Source organism: Manduca sexta, chromosome 24, assembly GCF_014839805.1.
Source record: "Manduca sexta isolate Smith_Timp_Sample1 chromosome 24, JHU_Msex_v1.0, whole genome shotgun sequence".
NCBI classification, from domain to species: Eukaryota; Metazoa; Arthropoda; class Insecta; order Lepidoptera; family Sphingidae; genus Manduca; species Manduca sexta.
Genome location: NC_051138.1, coordinates 2,515,261 through 2,533,769, shown reverse-complemented (window position 1 = coordinate 2,533,769; position 18,509 = coordinate 2,515,261). Strand labels below are relative to the sequence as shown.

Below are 18,509 nucleotides of genomic sequence, written 5' to 3'. Positions count from 1 at the left end.
TTAGACCTTGTTATATGAAATACAAGGTACAAAACGTAATGTGTGATGTAACCGAAGATGATACGAAAAGTGAATGTCGGAGACAGGTATTGGGTTCAAGTCCGGCGCCTACTAGGGCTGCCACTTACGAGTTATTACCGAAATGTGGGTAATGTCTATTACATTATATAACATTACGTTTGTGTGCCATTAGTGTAGGCAGAGATTAGATAGAGTGGTTTGTAACTATTCTTACATGTTATAAAACAAAGTCTCCCACCGCATGTGTTTGTTTCAATGCGATTAACTCGAAAACTACTGAACGGATTTCAATGAAATTTGGTATTAAGATAGTTTGGCATTCTGGAAAGGACATAGACTTTGTATCCTAGCAAAAACTCTTTCACACAGCGAAGCCGAGAGCTAAAGCTAAGGTAAGTTTTAAACATGCGTAAATTTTCTTTTTAATTGCCTAAATCTGTAATGGAACAGCAGAATTAGACATTTATAAAATTGTGAAAATTTACTTTAATATTAAATGCTAATATAACGAAATGCATGACCTCGTGTCAAAATAACTTCAATTGTAAAATATACGTGATAAGTCGTGACTAAATTTACTTCGTCTCCATTTACACTCTAATTATGAATGCCATTAGACAAATTTTAGCACAAAATGAATAAAAATAAAGCCCTAATGGCCGTTTTTGAACACTTAACCCTAGATTTCGACCGTGACGATATTGGTGGTACAAAATCGTCCCGGATGCGCGACGCACATAACGGCAATCGGTGAGTGTGATCCGTGCTGAATTACGTAATTATAACAGAGTAATTTTTATTGTATATGAGTATTGAGTAATTATAAAGCTCTCTTGATCTGTGAGCAGGGCATATAGCTCGTAAAACTGATGGGCGATGGGGCAAAGTCCACGTACTGGCGAGCGTAGCGTTGGACGTGGAAAGCAACGTGGACAGAAGACTTGATAAAAGTTGCAGAAACACACTTTCGACAGGTCAGTCTGGAAATCTTTGGGGGAGGTCTAAGTTCAGCAGTGGACTTTATGTAGCTGATGATGATGATGAAAGCTCTATTATATTATTTTATAATCAGGCTATTGCCGTTTACTACTGGACGTATGCATTCCCAATAGAGCGTCAACCATCTCGATTATGAACAGCCCGCATCCATCCGCTACCCGCCGCCTTTTTTAAGTCTTTTGATTCTGAAATTTCTTTCACCAATAGAAAGTAACAATATATTATCTATTTATTTATAGACGTTAACTATATAACTAAGGTCGCAAGCATTAGTATGAAAAAGAAAAATGTGAGATAATTTAAAAATCGTGATATAACTGCAAAGCCTCGTTCATAATGATACAGTTAATAGTTGCATAATTCGGCCATTCTCATTTAGTGTAATATTTTATTAAGATCATATCACTTAGTATATTTTATGATTAGCATTTTTTATACCATATAGTTTTATAACTGTTGCATTGGTTTGTTTCATTAAAGTTATTTGTTCGCTATTATTTTTATTGCTGTTATATGGTTTCATAATTAATTGGGTGAAAAACCACGTTGTATGTATCAGTCGCCTATAAAAAATTGTACTCCGAGAAAAATTGTTATTGAAGGTTTTTCTTATTGCTTTGAATGACGATTCGAGCTTGCCGTTCACCTGATGGTAAGCGATATGACCGCCCATTAACAGCAGCCCATCCAATACCTTGAATTACTAAGTAAGTATTGTTTGACATTCCACTGCGCTCCTCATCCTAAGGGATGGGATGTTAGGTCTTATATCCAGTAGTTACACTGGATATAATTTCCTTCAAACCGGAACACAACAGTGACTACATACTGCTGCTGGTACCTACCTAGGCGGACTCTCAAATACAATCATCACAATACCTTAAGAAAACAATAACTTAAGTAAGAATAATATTTCCGCGTGGACTTCGAATCCACGTCCACAAGGTTGCAGTCCACAATTTTTCTACACCAGACTGTAGTAAAAACTGTATTGTTAATGCATATAACCGCGTAATTACTTCATTGATTACTTTTACATCGGAAGGTTGAACAAAAGCATAAAATTACTGATAATTAATTTCCTCGGAAATCGATTACTACTATAATGAGATGGATATGTAAAATTATTTAATAAGTTTGTATTTACGTAGTGTAAACTTAAATAATTTTATAAATAAAATTATGATATACTTTAATATATTAGTAGTTGTTTTATTGTCTTTTTTCGTTAAAAAAAAACAAAAATATCGTTTATTGTTTGCCTAAAACATTAAAAAGTGCTATTAATAAACGCGATGTATAAACATTTTCATATTCAATTTGACAAGTTGTATAAGTCGAAAATTTGAATAAAATTAGGAGTGTCTCGCGCGGATCAACTTAAAATTCAAATTGACTTTTTAATAACCTTGTTCAACAATAACACCTAAATTCCAACATTCACTTAAAAAGCGCGGTTTGCGACAAAATATAAAATTATAAAAAAAACTTCGAAACGAGAGGAAAGATTTTTTTTCCTGTATAAGTTGCCTACATGAACACCGCATACTTTATAGAACTGTCAAGTGTTTAAAACTTTAATGAGCGGTTTAAAGCCTTCGTAAACTGCACGTTGTATGTTAACAAATACTAATTAACATGTCATTATTTACAAATCACAACGCTTTTGTATCATCTGTAGCAATCTGCAATTATCCCACGCCTACAGCCTCACTTTTCCTCTGTAAACTCGGCCAAGGCCGATGAAAGTGCATTTTTAAGATGGGCAAATAACATACGTTATATTTGATTGCATTTTAATTATATTAAATGCACTTATCGTGTTATGTAGGAGGCACGGGTCATGCGCAGTGTAGCTCTGCGCTCGTACCGTACCCTAACTTAACAGCTGATTTATCATAAACAATACTGGTTGAGTGTAAAAAAACTATCTCACAAAAATATGTTTTAATTAAATTAAATGTCCTACCTTAGTCTGCACCGAATCTGGTTGCATATAATAGAAAAGGAAAAACATCCACACAGCCCCCACAAGGAACAAAATTTTGACGTTTCGTCGCATTTTCAAAATTTAAATTTAGAACGAGTCACTATATCGAAGCACTTGTATATAACTTGTTAGTTACACACGTACACGCGTTTGTTTTTATTTGTGTTCACGATTTTTTATCGGATGGCGAGCGGCGCGCGGCCGCGCTTCGTGCTGCGGTCTGCCGACTGAACTGTTTAACAGAATAATACAGATAGTCGCCGGTCATGCGCATATCGGTCCTCGACACCGCATACGAAAATAGAACTTGCACAGTTCGGCCGTTAGGTGTTACGTAGAAGTGCGTGCGGCCCTCTCACTGCAATTCCTCCTTGGTCAACCTTATCTCCGATCGGCCGAACTGACGCAAAAGCCTGCCTCCGGTAACAGCTTTTAAGGGACCGTCAAACGTGTTAATGGATTATTTGTGATAGTATCGGAATAAAGATGTATAAGTATAGTTAGGTATTCGCAGTGTGATAATTTTTTTATGTTTAGAATTGAAACGATAAAAAATTAATTTACTTATCAGTTTACGGAATGTTAATTTTGTTTTGTTACGGTTTATAATTAAAATATTAAATCGTAAAGCGTATGTATTGAAAATTAATTATTAATTAAATATTTCTGCGTAGCAAAAATTTGATTTTTTAGCATATATGGGATCGGGTTTGAACAAAATTCTAAAGATCAATGAGATGTAAAGTCATGCAATAAAATCAATATTTCCAAATTCACGTTAAGTTTTTTTTTAAACTATCCAATTATTGCACCATCGAAAAGTTTGTTTGTGCAAATAAAATAATTAAAATTCCATGGTCGTTGACTAAATAATTTGTCGTCTGAGATATTTCAATATCTTTATCGACAAAAACATGTCTTGTAATTGGACAAAGATGCTCAGGTTTTTGGCAATATTCCACTATTTTTCTGAAAATGTCGCGATTCTTAGAAATTGGGGCGCGTAATTTTGGACCGATTCTTGGCCAAAATAAAAAGAACAATCACCATTGTGGATGTAAGACAATTGCCGATTATCGTATTTTATAGTCGCATATTACTTATGATAGTACATACACATATAAGCAAACATGGTACGTCATGAAGGATGACATCTTACTATAATTATTACAATCCTCATCAATAAATATAAATACAACATAACTAGGTCAACAAACTCAAACTTTCAAAATGCTTTTACATATGAATTTGAATCGAAATATTATTTGTATATTTAAAAGGAATTAAAACCTTTCAAGTTTAAAACAGAAATTAAATCAGAAAAACGATTATTCATAAGAACACAAAAAGGTTTAAAGGCGTTTTGAAATTATGAAATCATTCAAAGTTACAAAAAATGCCAATTTTTCATATTAATACTTACTTGTAAACATGAGTAGGGGAAAGTGGGGGGAAACCGGATAGGGGGTAACAGTGGATAGTGGCTATTTTCATAGTAGGCATATTACTGTCGCGTTCTAAACCTTCGACCGACACTCATAAACGCTCGCTTAGTGTGGTTACAAATGGTGGCCAGGAAAGACTCTCATCGCGCCCGTTTATACGAAAAAAACGAAAATACAGGTAAGTGATCTATTATTTTCGAATGTTTGACATATTCTTATTGGTTTTGGTTATAAGTAAATACCATGTTGTATTTTTTTTTTATAATATCATGGATATTTAGTCCATTAAAACTATATGAAGTGTTTTCCTGAGCTAAAAAAAGGGTTGGTGAATATTATTTCAATTATAGTACTTGGGGGGTGAACTCGGACGGGGTTGTATCGGATATCCGGTTTCACCCCAGTGATCGAAGTTTCGATTTATGTTTTGAGTATTTAGTTTAATTATATATTTTTAGTGTTTTGTACCTATTAATCTTTTTCTCATTTTTTTGACAGTTCCTAAATATGTCACGGACCTACGTCAAAAAAGCAAATAGGCTGACATGGTTTTGACAATTAATTCCGTTTTAGAAGACAGAATGGATATCTTTTGGCAGCGCTTATTTGTTATGTACCCAAGAATGAAAATTTTCTAGATTTGATTTTTATTTTAATGCGGTCTTGTAATTACAAGACCAAATTAAAAATCAAATCAGGAAAATTAAAGACGAATATTCGAAAGTGTCCTTCTAGTAAAAGTTCTGATGTCAAAGGTATAAGCTACAAGTTGGTAAAAAAAAAAGTTAAAGAAGAAAAAAAAAAGGTTGAAAAGAAAGGCAAAGACTAGGGTTATGGGTAAAAAAATCAAATAAAAGAAAAATAGTCAAGAGGATACAAAAATTAATTTGTTAGGAAAAATACAGACAAGCCTCGTCCACTGATGTATGGTACGTGGCAAGGCATGCCTGAAGTAGAGAGTGGAGTGCCTCATGAAGGTTGTATTGGATCTTTTGCACCAGAGATATTATTTTACATGCTATATGCATTGCAATATTCGGAATAATTAATATATTTTGGTATTTTGTAGTATACATATTCACCTCGTTGATAAAATATGCGTATCCGGTTTTACCCATAGGTATGGGGTGAATCCGGAAATATGTTTTTTTGTTAAAACCAGTCCTACTTCTTATAATTATAATTGATCGCTGATATTTTTGCGCCAAAGGTATGTCTTATGTATGTACTACGATAAGTGATGCTGATTTTTTAAATATATAATGTTTTAACTAACATTGTTTTGTTCTTTTCTTAACTATCCGGTGTCGCCCCACTTTCCCCTACATTAAAAATATCACTTATAAGGACATCGCGTAGGTTTAATTTACGTCATACACGTAGGTTGAAATTCCCAAAGGTTTACAAAACGTGTACAATATCTTTTCATAATTTCCTCACTTTAAGTTAATAAAGTACAGCTGATTCCACTGACCTTACCTTACCTTTTTTCCCGCGGGGGAAAAACGTCACTACCACCGGGGGGTGAGTGGAACGGTTGTGTTGGTTTCACCGGTCTTACGGCTCAATGTCGACACTCGGGAGTATAGCATCATACGAGCGAGCGTTGGACCGAGTCCCCAACCCCTGTATACCCCACATCAGCATACCAACCAAAACCCGCGGTGGCCTTCTTCGGCGCATACGAGACGGCCCCGGGGTATCTTGTTGCATCTTATCTGCGCATGGTACATTTACAGGGTCAACTATAATTCGTAGAATTTTATTTTCAGTTGATAGGGAGCAAGTCAATCGAAATACAAAGTCTAAATACAATACAGTAATAACATATAAATAAATTTAAAAAAAAAATTTTTTTTGAAGTAATAAATTCACGTGCAATTTTCGAATCGCAAAACACAGTTGATTCCTTGGACATGACCGATAAAAATCGAGCACGGAAGTTCAAATTAAGATCGAAATGCTGGAACTGAGTATAAAAAAGTTAGGTGTCATTCGCGGTTTTCCCCGCGTGAGCAATGAGCATATTTGCCGGATTTAAGTTCGACTATATAGTTTTCCAGCTTGAAGAATGGGTTAATCCAGAAGATACCACTATATTCTTTTTATATTTTTTTTAACATATATGTAGCGATTTAATATTTTTCCCACAAGCTTTCACATATTAGATTATTAGTAGGATAGTATATTAAAATAAAAAAGGACATGTATTTTGTTATAAACTTGGAATTTGTAAGTTATGTCGTTTTTTATGAGGATGCGATTTGAACGGCGAATCGTCGCGTAAGCTTCATAAAAATAAACGCATTTTCAATTCTTATACAATTTTTTAAAACATAAGATATTCCCTATTAAAGTCTATGCGCAAGATGTTCTTATATGGGCTATAAATTAAAATTAAAGACATATAAGTGTAAATGACTACAAATAATAGACTGGACTCAGTAAGGTTGGCCGGCATAATTCTGATGACTGTTACACGCAACTTTACTTGTTGGTCGATATAATTTCAATTGCATTAGGTATATTATAATCTAGTATAGTTTTCATTTTCTTGCAGATATAACAAGGTTATGTTTAGCGCCATCTATCGGCAACAAAACAAATAGTTCCCAATGAAAGCTCACCAAGTTTCAAGTTGAGGCTAGTTCACACACTTCTTCCTAGAGGGCAGTGGCGTCGCCCGTCCCATTTGTGTTTTTGGATGGTGTAATTATAATTTAATTTATTAATTGTATTCTATGATAACTTGTAAGAGAAATTAACCCATAACAATAATTTAATAATTAATGTATACTTTTTGTTGTATCTGTTTGAAGGCCACAACGGAAAATACGTTTCGTGAGAGCGCGATTTGAGAAATCCAAATAAGGTCCGATTCTTTTGAAGGGTGTAAAAGCAATGCGGGTCTCACAATTTAGTTTTGAAGGGGACGTCAAAAATCATTTGGCAAAATTTTAAGCGCATAATACATACAAAAATCGTGTAGCTAAGTGCTAATATCTTTTTCCGTAGTTGAAGCCATAAATGCAGGACAACTCACGTGGTTAAACGAGGTAATTTTCCACAATCTTAAGGAAATCCATAGGTTTAAAAGGATGATAAGGATATCCGCATCCATTCTACATCGTATGCAAATTCTAGTCTGTATGCATGTTTATCCGTATAATTTTATCAATCTAAAAATAATAAGTTTTGTTGTACCATAGGTTCGACCTATGAACATACCGGTCTCAGGACTCTACAATAGGTAAAGCATATTATAAATGAATATATAATAATAAAAACAATTAACACGAGTATCTACTTTTGCCAAATTATATACGAGTGCATCCATAAAGAGCTAATCATAATAAAACATTACAACATACATAATACGTACAAAAAAGATTTTAATCTCTAAAATGCTGGCTGGCATTGATGAAAAATTAAAATAAAAAAGTAAAAATCTAGCGAGTGTATTTTTTCACAAGCGGAGCTTTCCCTCGACATCCCGGCAGAATCCGCGCGCTGTCCATCGGGAGCGCGCGTTCCGCGACCGTCTGAACTACGAACTTATGTCGACGTTCCGATAGGATTTTTGAATTTCGAACTCGCGGATGGATGACTAGATTCATTGGCCGTTAATGTTGTTTTGATTTGTTTTTTTTTGTTTTCGTGATGTGATGTTTATGTTTTTGTTTGGCGAACGTAAATTTTAGGTAAGTAAATTATTTATCTTGTAATCTTATCAATTATAGTAAAAAAAATCGTATAATGATTATCTATTTGTAAGTAGGTAGGTGTACAGATGTAGATTATTATCATAGTATAAAATTATATTTACATAATCTCCAGCTACGGCAGTAGACTTGAAAATCCTTTTAGGTTTGTTTAAGGCGGGAAAGGGATGTTTGTAGAACCATTAAGTTTTACAAACCAGAGCTAATGGAATTTTGAAATATCGAAGGCATTGTATTCATAAGAACAATTATTACGTTGATAATTTGGTAGGTAGTACGCGCTTTTAGTACGTACCTATTATTTGTATAATTTGTTATGTATCTAATGACGTATCATTACATATTATTAAATCTTTTTTCTTAGTCAATTTACATATTTATGTTTTAGGCAATTCTCATAAAATAAAAATGCATTCGTGAATTATATTATTTGAAGTTAGACGAGGTGGCAGTACACTTGATGGTATATAGTTACCATGGCCCTTAGACAATAAATAGCTAAGTATACCAAGCCCTGAGAGGCAACTAAGCTGTTTTTTACCGCAAATATTAATATTAAGTGAATCCACACGCCATGATAACTATAATATATAAAAAGAATCACAGTATAGCATAGCTTTGGTAGAATAAAATTTGATTTACTTAACTCAAAATCGATATACTTAGTTGTGAAAAAAGAAAAAAGGTCGACGATGGCATCAACCTTCTTTCTAAAAAAAAACACTCCTTACACACATCGCACCGAAAAAACAACAATGCATTTTAATAAACCTCCTTTTAAACCCTATTCAAATAAACGAGAAAAAAAAAAAAAAACAAATTGAGATGCAGAGAAATGTAGCAAGGTCGCCAGTGCTAATAATAATGCGGTGGACTGTTAAGCACACCCTCGCGTCACCCCTGCTTTTGGGAACGTCATGTGCACACCCCTAATACGCGCGGATCTGTTCGCGGATTGATTGGGGACGAACGTTTTGAACAGCTGATATCAGCAAAGTTGAGGTAGTGTGATCTAAAAATCGGAAGTAATTTTTTTCGGAACCATTAAAAGTAGATTATGTAAAGATTTTTGGGTATTTTTGCGTGCTGATCATAGTTACAATTTGCGTGAAGGATACATGGGGTCTAAATATTATCTTCGTATCTAAATTTGTATATTATGCTAACTTCACTCCGTTTCTAAGGCACGCTCCTCGCTGCCAAGACTTTACTTTACTGACTGACAGACCCGTGCAGCAATGTTAAGGATTATGTTGAAACCCCTAATCTTTAAATACCCAGATTTTTAATCTACTTTGCATATACGAGCCGGAATTAATCTGTTCAAAATAAATAAATACACACAACACTCCCCAGAATACCAAAATACACAAATGATTAAGTACCAAAACTTCAAGGAACTTTCAGTTCCATATTGTTCGCCCGCAGTCAGTTGTAAAGGAATGTGTGGACCCACGATTGTTACTAAATAGACGTGCGGGTACTGTGCCGATTGTTTGATATCGCTGATACAAAAATACCAGCAGAAATATGAAATTTTAATAGTAACCACTTTATGTTGACCTCCGTAGTATATCTACTTAATGAATTTTTTTTCCACAAGTTTCATATATATTTAAAATCAGTTCTTTTTTCTATGTTTTATTAACCTAGTTAAAATTTAAACAAAATGTCGCTTAAGTCAATTAGGCTACATATGTCAGACTAGGCAGTATGGTCGAAAGACTATAGGCTGTTCTCTAAGGCTGAATAAAAAAAAACAAGAAATCAGTTAGCCTTTCAACTGTCAATATGAAGATGAGGTAACGCTAAATTGGCGCTTCTGAATAAAAATAATATTTTTAGACGAAGAATAATTTAGGGTTTTCATTGCGAAAGTAAACTATAACAATAGATTTCTTTAATATATGCCATACTTACACTTATGTGCGTCTTACTATAGAAATCCACTAAAAATCATTTAAGTATAGACCATCCCAATTTAGACCTTTTCACAAATAATATTAAACCATAAGAGGTCTCACAACATTTCTTCTTATTAGATTATTTACTTTGGTATTATATACAGATATAAAAATCGTGGTCTCTAAAGAATTCTTTCAAACCTTCTCGAATAATCTTCAAGATATAACAGTTTACGAGTATTGTCAAGATTGTATGGAACCAATCATATCTGGAATACAAAAGTACTCGAAAACTCAGAAGTATAAAATATAAATGTAGACGCGAGAAAAAGGAAAAAATGTCTGTCTATCTCTATTGACATTTCAAAATGTAAACGTGCCTAAAACAAATATACCGTTTCGTAATTTTTCTACTCTGAGTTCGATTATGAATTTTTAATATTTTTTTAATACTTAATTTCGGAGAAAAAAATTAAAAACCGAAAAATACTTGATGACGTCACATATACGGTTGAATGAAATAGTTCCTCGGTCCACCTTATTATTTATTTTAAAAAACTAAGACACCGTCATTTTTCAATGTCAAATGTCAATATTACAATAGATACGTCACAACTGTCACTTTCAACGAGAGAGACAGAAACAAAAAACTGTCACTTCATTTTTTTTTACTGCAAAGCAAAGGTCATTGCGTTTTGAGCCGTATATGTGACGTCATTTGGAGCTTACGTCGTTTTAGAATAAAACAAAATTCAAAGTGAAAATCATGAATGAAAATATCTGCATTTCGAAAAAAGAAAAAATATGGGTCTCATCATTTTAGATCTAGTTTCATAAAATATAAACATTTTGGTATGTTGAAAAAATGAAATGTTGTCAATTGCGATGTGTTCTGAATTCAAGGTTTATTTGGAGTTATTTTAGTCGTAGTTCGTGTTTCGGGTCTATTTAAAAAGTTTAATACCGAAAGGTGTGGGTAAATAACTAACAATTATTTCTCATTTATAAAAAAAAATGTTTCAAAATTTTTTATGATTATTTACGTCAAAATCCGACTTGACAATAGCGTGAATAATAGTTTATGATTCTTCAAAATACTTAAAGGAATAGGCTGTAAATGTTTTTTTTTTTAATTCGCAGTTTATTTTAACAAGTATTTCTTGCTCGTCGCATATTATTTTGAAACACTCTGTATATAACGGACAGCATTTTCAAAATGATTTAAAGCCGTTTACAATAAACAAACCCAATCTCAATCATCAATAATATTCCGAGAATAAAACAATGAAATGATTCATTTGTAAGTGTCAAAAAAAACTTTGTTCTGATTGGTTCATTTTTGAGATAGATCGAAATAAACGATTGGGATCTTTTATTGAAAATGGCGGTTAGATAAACTATCAAGTTTAAACTCTAGTTCGGACTACGTTAATATTTTAGTTTAATAGTAAGTAAATAAAAAAAAAATAGCTTTATTGAACACGTAGGCGAACATATTTGCATTTATGATAAGTCAAGGTACATGAGAATATTTAATTATTGCTAAAATAAAGTCGCTTATATAACTAAAGAGATTTTATATTGGACATAAAATAAATGAAAGACTATAAAATTAACAAAGAAGCCATCTCAGGCTGGCAGGCAAGAATAAGTAATTTACTAAATGTATCTGAACACTGACGTTTTACGAAACATCTTAGTCTGAACATTGAAAATTTAGTCGAGTAGATTACAGACACTTCAAGTTGCTAAATTACCCGCTAGCATAGTTCAAAATAGGTGTAACTGCTTAGAAAGAATACAAAAATTTATACCAATTCGCCAAAGATAATTCGTTTACAAAACAAGCAAGTCAATTCGTGCAGAAAGGGTTCTGGCGGTCGTTCGGTGGAGAATTCAATTCGAAATCTCTCGTTAACTGGAGCTATCTTCCGTCGCCTTGACCTTCGGCTTTGAAGCAATCCCCCCGCATTACAGGCTTTGGTGATGTTCGTGTTTGCGAGACTGGTTGCGATTACTACTGTAAATATTTTGTAATTTGAAGTTATTTTAGTATTTTTTTTTATAATACCTACAAATATACCAAGCCGTTATTGCCAAAGAGGTAAGCAAATGTGCAACCAGGGCACCCACTTCTCGCCAAGTGTGATCCGTGTGATATTTATGTAATAAATAAATAAGATAAAATAAAATACCTTTTATTTCTTGTAACATTAAAAGTACAGAGTTTTGTTTAAATGCTTAAAATGCTGATTTATCACATTTTTTTTGCATTTAAAATTTAATTTTAATAATAATATTTTTTTACAATTGAAACTACTTTTGAATTACTTTATGATTAAAATATTCTAATCTACAAGAAACCCTCTGCGGGTGTAGGCCTCTTCCAACCTATGATGTAATAGGAGGCATAAATTCTATATTCCGTTCTGATAGTGAGCAGAAAAACAACAAATATTACTCAGCCCGAGCCGGTATTCAAATCAAAGACCACAGATTCCGTACCTTGCACGCAATACAACTGAGCCACCAGTCTTTATGTATTACGATTTTCATTCAATTATATTTATGAATGTTTAACAGCTCATGATGCTCCAAATTATATTGCTCAAATAATAATCCTTCAACAGTCAAAGATAGATAGATAGTACTTGCTTTGTAATTAGAGAACAGCCAATGTGTAACTGTAATAGATCTGTATAGTATTTCAAATTAATTCATCGATTTCGAAACTATCTCGAATAAACAAACCATTCACATCGATTGCTTCATATCGATATTAAAAATGTATGATATTTTTTTTTACTGTGTTCGAAAGGGTATCTAGACGGTCGTTTTCTGATAGCATTACCAACATAAGGGAACGAGCCGCCCAGAAGTTTGAATTCTAACATATCTAGGTCCATGCCTATATTCTTAAGGCATCAGGTGTACGTCATAATGCCTAGTTATTTAATATGAAGTGTCTTCAATTGGCAGATATCTATGTGTGGACATTTGCGTTGCTGCAGAAAGCGGTGACATGATATCTCCAGGCGGATTGTGATATACTTGGAACAATGTAGGAAAAAAGCTAAAGATTGTGTTTTAAAATAATTCATGTGGTAGTTGTATTGTTTATGGACAGTCATATCATTTACTGATGTTAAAACGAAATATTTCATAGACTCTTTAACGAAATATTTAGTGATGATGTAGTTAAAAGAATTTCCATAATCGGATCGCTAGTTTTAGAGATTACGCTCTACAACCAAACTTACAAACTTTACCCTTATAGTTCCAGATTAATACCTGTACAAACTCATTAACTAACTTTACTAGAGTAGGTTTAACAAAGGTCTGAACTAGTACAATTGGAGCATATTTACTGCTAATAGGTTCTATTTTTAGTTTTTATAGAAAGCAATATAGAAGCACGATACCGATGTCTTGAAAGCATTCGTTTCCGTATTGCGGTACAATGGTGTGCCAGGGCGCCCTTTTGAGGGATTCTAACTTGATCCCTTATTCAAGTGCCCTTGAGCTAGTTCCAACTACTCCGAGCCCTTCAACGGTTCGTCAAATTATATTCAGAGAGCGAAAAAAACAAAATAGAAATATATCGACTGTTTTCAATCCTATTGTATTTGGGGATATTGGTATGAACAAAATATTTTTTCAAAATTTGTATTATTTGGTATCTTAATACGATATACTTAGTATACCACATTTCAATATTAAATGGTAGTATTTTGACACAAGATAGCTACTAGAAAGCTCACGTGTCTATTCAAAATGTGACGCATTCGACACATAAGTCTCCATACTAGTGTATTGATAGTCCAAGTATCAGCATTAATCGCAGTCATCGCTGTTTTTATTCGCCATTTTTGCTAGTGGCAGCACCGTACAGTAGTTGTTAAAACCCGCCATGGTGGCCCACGTAAGTGTATCGCATTCCGGGATTAATCTGTGTATATCCGGTTCCAACAGGCCGCCATAATTATGTCAACTGCCGAGGGGTAATCATCTCTCGTCAGTCGACATTCTATTGGACTTCACTTACCATCAGGTTCAGTAGGGTCACTTTATCATGCACGTATAAAAACAAGATACGTTCTCACAATAGTTGCAGTTAAAATTTCCAAGCTTCGGCTTCATTAAGCTTTACACGTGTAGGTTTTGTCTCATTACGTCATTCTTTGACATGCAAAGCAGCACAGCGGTATCATCTGCCAAGTTCTTAAATGGAAAGGTATTTTTTCTGTCATAGTTGAACTATATAGGTACTAGATTCTTGGTTTCGCTTGCTTGACCAGGTCCGTCTCAGAATAGAGTAAAATATGGCCCACTCATAAATCATAAATCCAATCTCAGGTAACTTTGTCCTCGGAGTCCAATCCAGAACCTCACAGATCACACCTAAAATACGTTGCTACTATTGATGACTGTCTCGGTGGCGTAGTTGTACTGCATGCGCGGTACGATAGTGCTCTGAGGTCCTGGATTCGAGTCTCGGGTCGGACAAAGTGATATTTGGGTTTTTCTACTCAGCATTAGCTCGGAGTCTGGAATTTGTGCCCGCTATGGCGATAGGCTCGCTATTACAGCATGGGACGGAACATACTTAGCGAAAAGTGGCTGCCCTGGTTGCGCCTCTGCATACCCTTTCAGGGATAAATGCGTGATGTTGTGTGTGTGCATGTGTGTACTTCATGAAGTAATAACAATTGGGTGACTCACTTGCTCGTTGCCCTCCACTATAATCCTTACACACCTAAAAAGCTCCGTGGGGTTTCTGGTCGAAATTATCACAGCGCAATGCCTCAAAGCGAATTAGGTTCGTCACGCGAGTCAATTAAGTAATTTCATGTCTGGATGACCAATTTAGATTTCATAAAGGGCCGATTTTTTAAATTGTTGTACGAAAATGGATCGGGGTTCAATGACACGGTTGACGCGACATTGTTACTGTCTTCCGATTTGAGTAGGGTTGGCAGTATTGCAACAAAGTTTTTGCGTGTCTGATCTTTGTTTAATGATGGCGATATTCGGTTCAATCGTCTTGTTTTAATACTTTAATTCAAAAGAAGGATTTTAATAGTTCAGAAGCCCGGATACATTCGCCACAACCTCTCTTCCTTTTCTCTAATCGACGCACTCAAGATTCCTTCAGTCTTTGATTGCCTAAAAGCAGTATGTAAAATTAAATTTACAGCTCACCATTCAATATACATAGATACTACAAACTAAACCGTAGTAAGAAACATTCCACCCACAATACGACAATTTCCACATTTCTAACATTTTTTTCAAGTCCTGCGTCTCCTTTCAAAGATGTTGAATAAACGTCGTAATGACACTGGATATTCGCATTTAAGAAAGACATTTCAACAGCGCGGTCTCGTCGGAAACTACCGGGAAATTATTCACTTTAATTATTCCGTGAAGGATGTGTGCTTCACGTATACGTGGTTGGAGGTAATTTTCTATAGAGCCTAGGCATGGGATGCGTTGATGTACGTGTACGTAATCTTGGCTTGGGATTTTTCTGCACCAAAGATTATACTGGCTTTTTAATAGAAGGCAGCTCAAATCAGCTAAGTTTTACTCGTCTCCGTGTACTTCAGTTTATTCTTCCTTTTCAAACTTTCTTGGTACTCAATTTCATCATAATCGATGTCGTGGTTTAGCTGTGAAAACTTAAACAAAGTCAGTCCATTTATATTATTTGTAAAGATAGACGTTATGGTCCTCAGCGGACCAGTATCTTGGTTTGTCTGGAAGAATGTACATCAGCTCATCGATTGAGAGTTATTGGTATGTATTATAAAGTCTTTAAATATGTGTATGTTTACTGGTTGTAGGTATGTCAGAGTCCGCCTGGATAGGTACCACGGCAATTTCTATTTCTGCTGCCAAGCAGCAGTGTGTAGTCACTGGTGTGTTCCGGTTTGAAGATAATTGTAACCTGTGTAACCACTGGACATAATGAGACTTAACATCTCATGTCTCAGGATGGCGAGCGCAGTGGTACCAAACAATACTTTGTGATACAAGGTTTTAGATGCTGTTTCTACCGTTTATATAGTCGTATCGCTAGTATTAGGCTAACGGCAGGCTCGCCTCGTCATTCAAAGCAATAAAAAAATAAATGTTGTGGCTCGACAGTAGTCAGAATGTCGATGCTTCTTACAGTCTAACGGTTGAATGGTGTATTGTATATAGGTTATCCAGTTGGACACAAAATACATATATCAAGTATCTTTTCAACAGCAGTTCGCTCTGTCGGCTTTATAGTAGCTCTAGAAGGAAATGATCATTACACGTGAGCTGCCAAACTCCAAAAGTAATTTTCTTCGAGTAAAAAAGTTATCGAAGACAATGCAATTACTAACGAATATCATCTAATGCCCCATGAAGGGTGTAAGGCAATGTCCTGCAGTATCAGTAATTCTAAGTTATCATTGATGATGGTTTTAAGCAGAGCTGACGTCTAACCTGCGAACACGACTTGATTAAGTGACCTTTCGCTTCAGATCGTAATAAAAAAATATACAAACTGAATAAAAAAAAACTCCGGAAAAAGGATTGGTCTTTCTGGAAGGAGGAGATCTTCAGCTGTGGATATCTTAAGAATTGTGTAGAAGCATAAATAATAAAATATTTCTGTGATTGCATAAAGAAGTACAGCGACCTCTGTACTGTGAACCCCAAATGACGTCAGTAAGGTCACTATTATTAGTTTAGATTGTCTGAAGTGACAAACTGTCTTCCATACATACATAGCCAATGGGATATTATAACCTTCTCACTCTAGTTGGGCAGAAAGAGCAGGAAGGCTTTACTTATAATTTCATCATCATCATCATTTCAGCCGAGAATCGTCCATTGCTGGACATAGGCCTCCCCCATTGAGCGCCACAGGGACCGGTTCTGGTCCGCCTTTATCCATCGGACTCCGGCGACCCTCACCAGCTCGTCGGTCCATCGCGTGGAGGCCTGCCTACTGATAAATTACATGAAGATATTTACTTTTTATTGAAGGCAGCGACCGCGTCGTTGTCTTTTAAAAAAATATTTTTAAAATATAATATTTTATAGAAAATGCTACTTAGAAACTATTTGTAATATAACAAAAAATTATACCGCCTTCAAAAATCATTAAAACCTTAAAATTATTTAACATTACATATATACTGGTAACCAATTTTGGAGTCGGTGACTAATTAAAATAGTTATTAAATAGTCCTGAGGTAACAAATATAAAACAAAACTGTCGATTGAGAACCTCCTCCTTTTTTGAAGTCGGTTAATAATAAAATAAGTTATCAACACCTACCTACTTCGAAGTATTGCCATTACAAATAAAAAACTAACTACCTCCAAAATATTAGTATAGATGGTTGGAAAGATAACAATTTAATATTTGTCGTCGCGTGTAAACGGTAGGCGTTATGGAATCTTGTATTTTTATTTAAAAAAAAGTAACATAGAAACATGACGATTTAGATTGGTCATCCTAACTGTCGCTTAACATGTTACGTGACAAACAGCAATGACGTCATTATGTCGGCACGACACGAAGGATTTCGACATTTCCACTTCAAAGTGCTATTACAATTTCAAAATCGCTTTACTTTTTTTATGCGAATGAATCAAAGAGACGAGTAATATGCTAATGGAAATATATCCATAAATAATGATTTCTTTCTTACTGAATTTCGGCAGCCAATATCAACGGAGATCAGCCAAGTATGCAGGAGATATAATAGTGCACAAGTGTGTGCGCAATACACAGGCGCACTTTCTGTTCCTTCACTCTGATAGTCCGGTGAGACGGCAAGCCGACATGACCGGAGAGGGATCAGGCGAAGGACCAACGGCTTTATGTGTTTTCCGAGGCACGGGGGTATCACACCGCTAGCTTCCTGACTCCGAGCTGCGACTAAATATATTTTTAAAATGGAAAAACCCAGTCACACGTATTGAATAATAGCAATAATAGAACTTTGAATAAATCGTGAACTGCACTCACTCTACACTTTAGATACAATTTTATTCCCAACAGATTAGAGAGGTAACTACTGCACGAGCTATCCGCCGAGTTTATTTGTTTTTCAATTAAACAAGTTGTGACATAACCAGAGAGAATAGAATATTGATACTTACTAAGGAATTTAATCACCTTCCAAAGGTTAACGATATAGGGGCTTGCTCCAAATAATGATTGCGTAAGGTAAAAATTCGTATTTTCATTTCTTGACAGAAGTATTTATTAATATTTAATTTGGCAGGATTATAATCCTTTATCCATAATATATGTGTTAATTCAATAGAATTTGCAAATATTATCTTCGAAAACAAGAATGGAAGCCCTTTACAACCAGAAAAACAAATAAACTTAAAAATAGACTAACAAAAGTACCTAACGATACGGTGGTCATTT

At 34.6% G+C, this 18,509-nt stretch overlaps 1 protein-coding gene across 1 annotated transcript in view; it reads right to left on the bottom strand.

Annotated features, from left to right (window-relative positions):
* LOC115440647 (polypeptide N-acetylgalactosaminyltransferase 2) overlaps positions 1–3,341 on the bottom strand; it is a 148,387-nt gene extending 145,046 nt beyond the window's left edge. The window contains exon 1 of the mRNA XM_037442183.1: positions 2,990–3,341. Coding sequence (XP_037298080.1) covers positions 2,990–3,082 — 93 coding nt within the window. The 5' untranslated portion in view covers positions 3,083–3,341. The remainder of the gene's footprint in view (positions 1–2,989) is intronic.
* Positions 3,342–18,509: the final 15,168 nt, after the last annotated feature.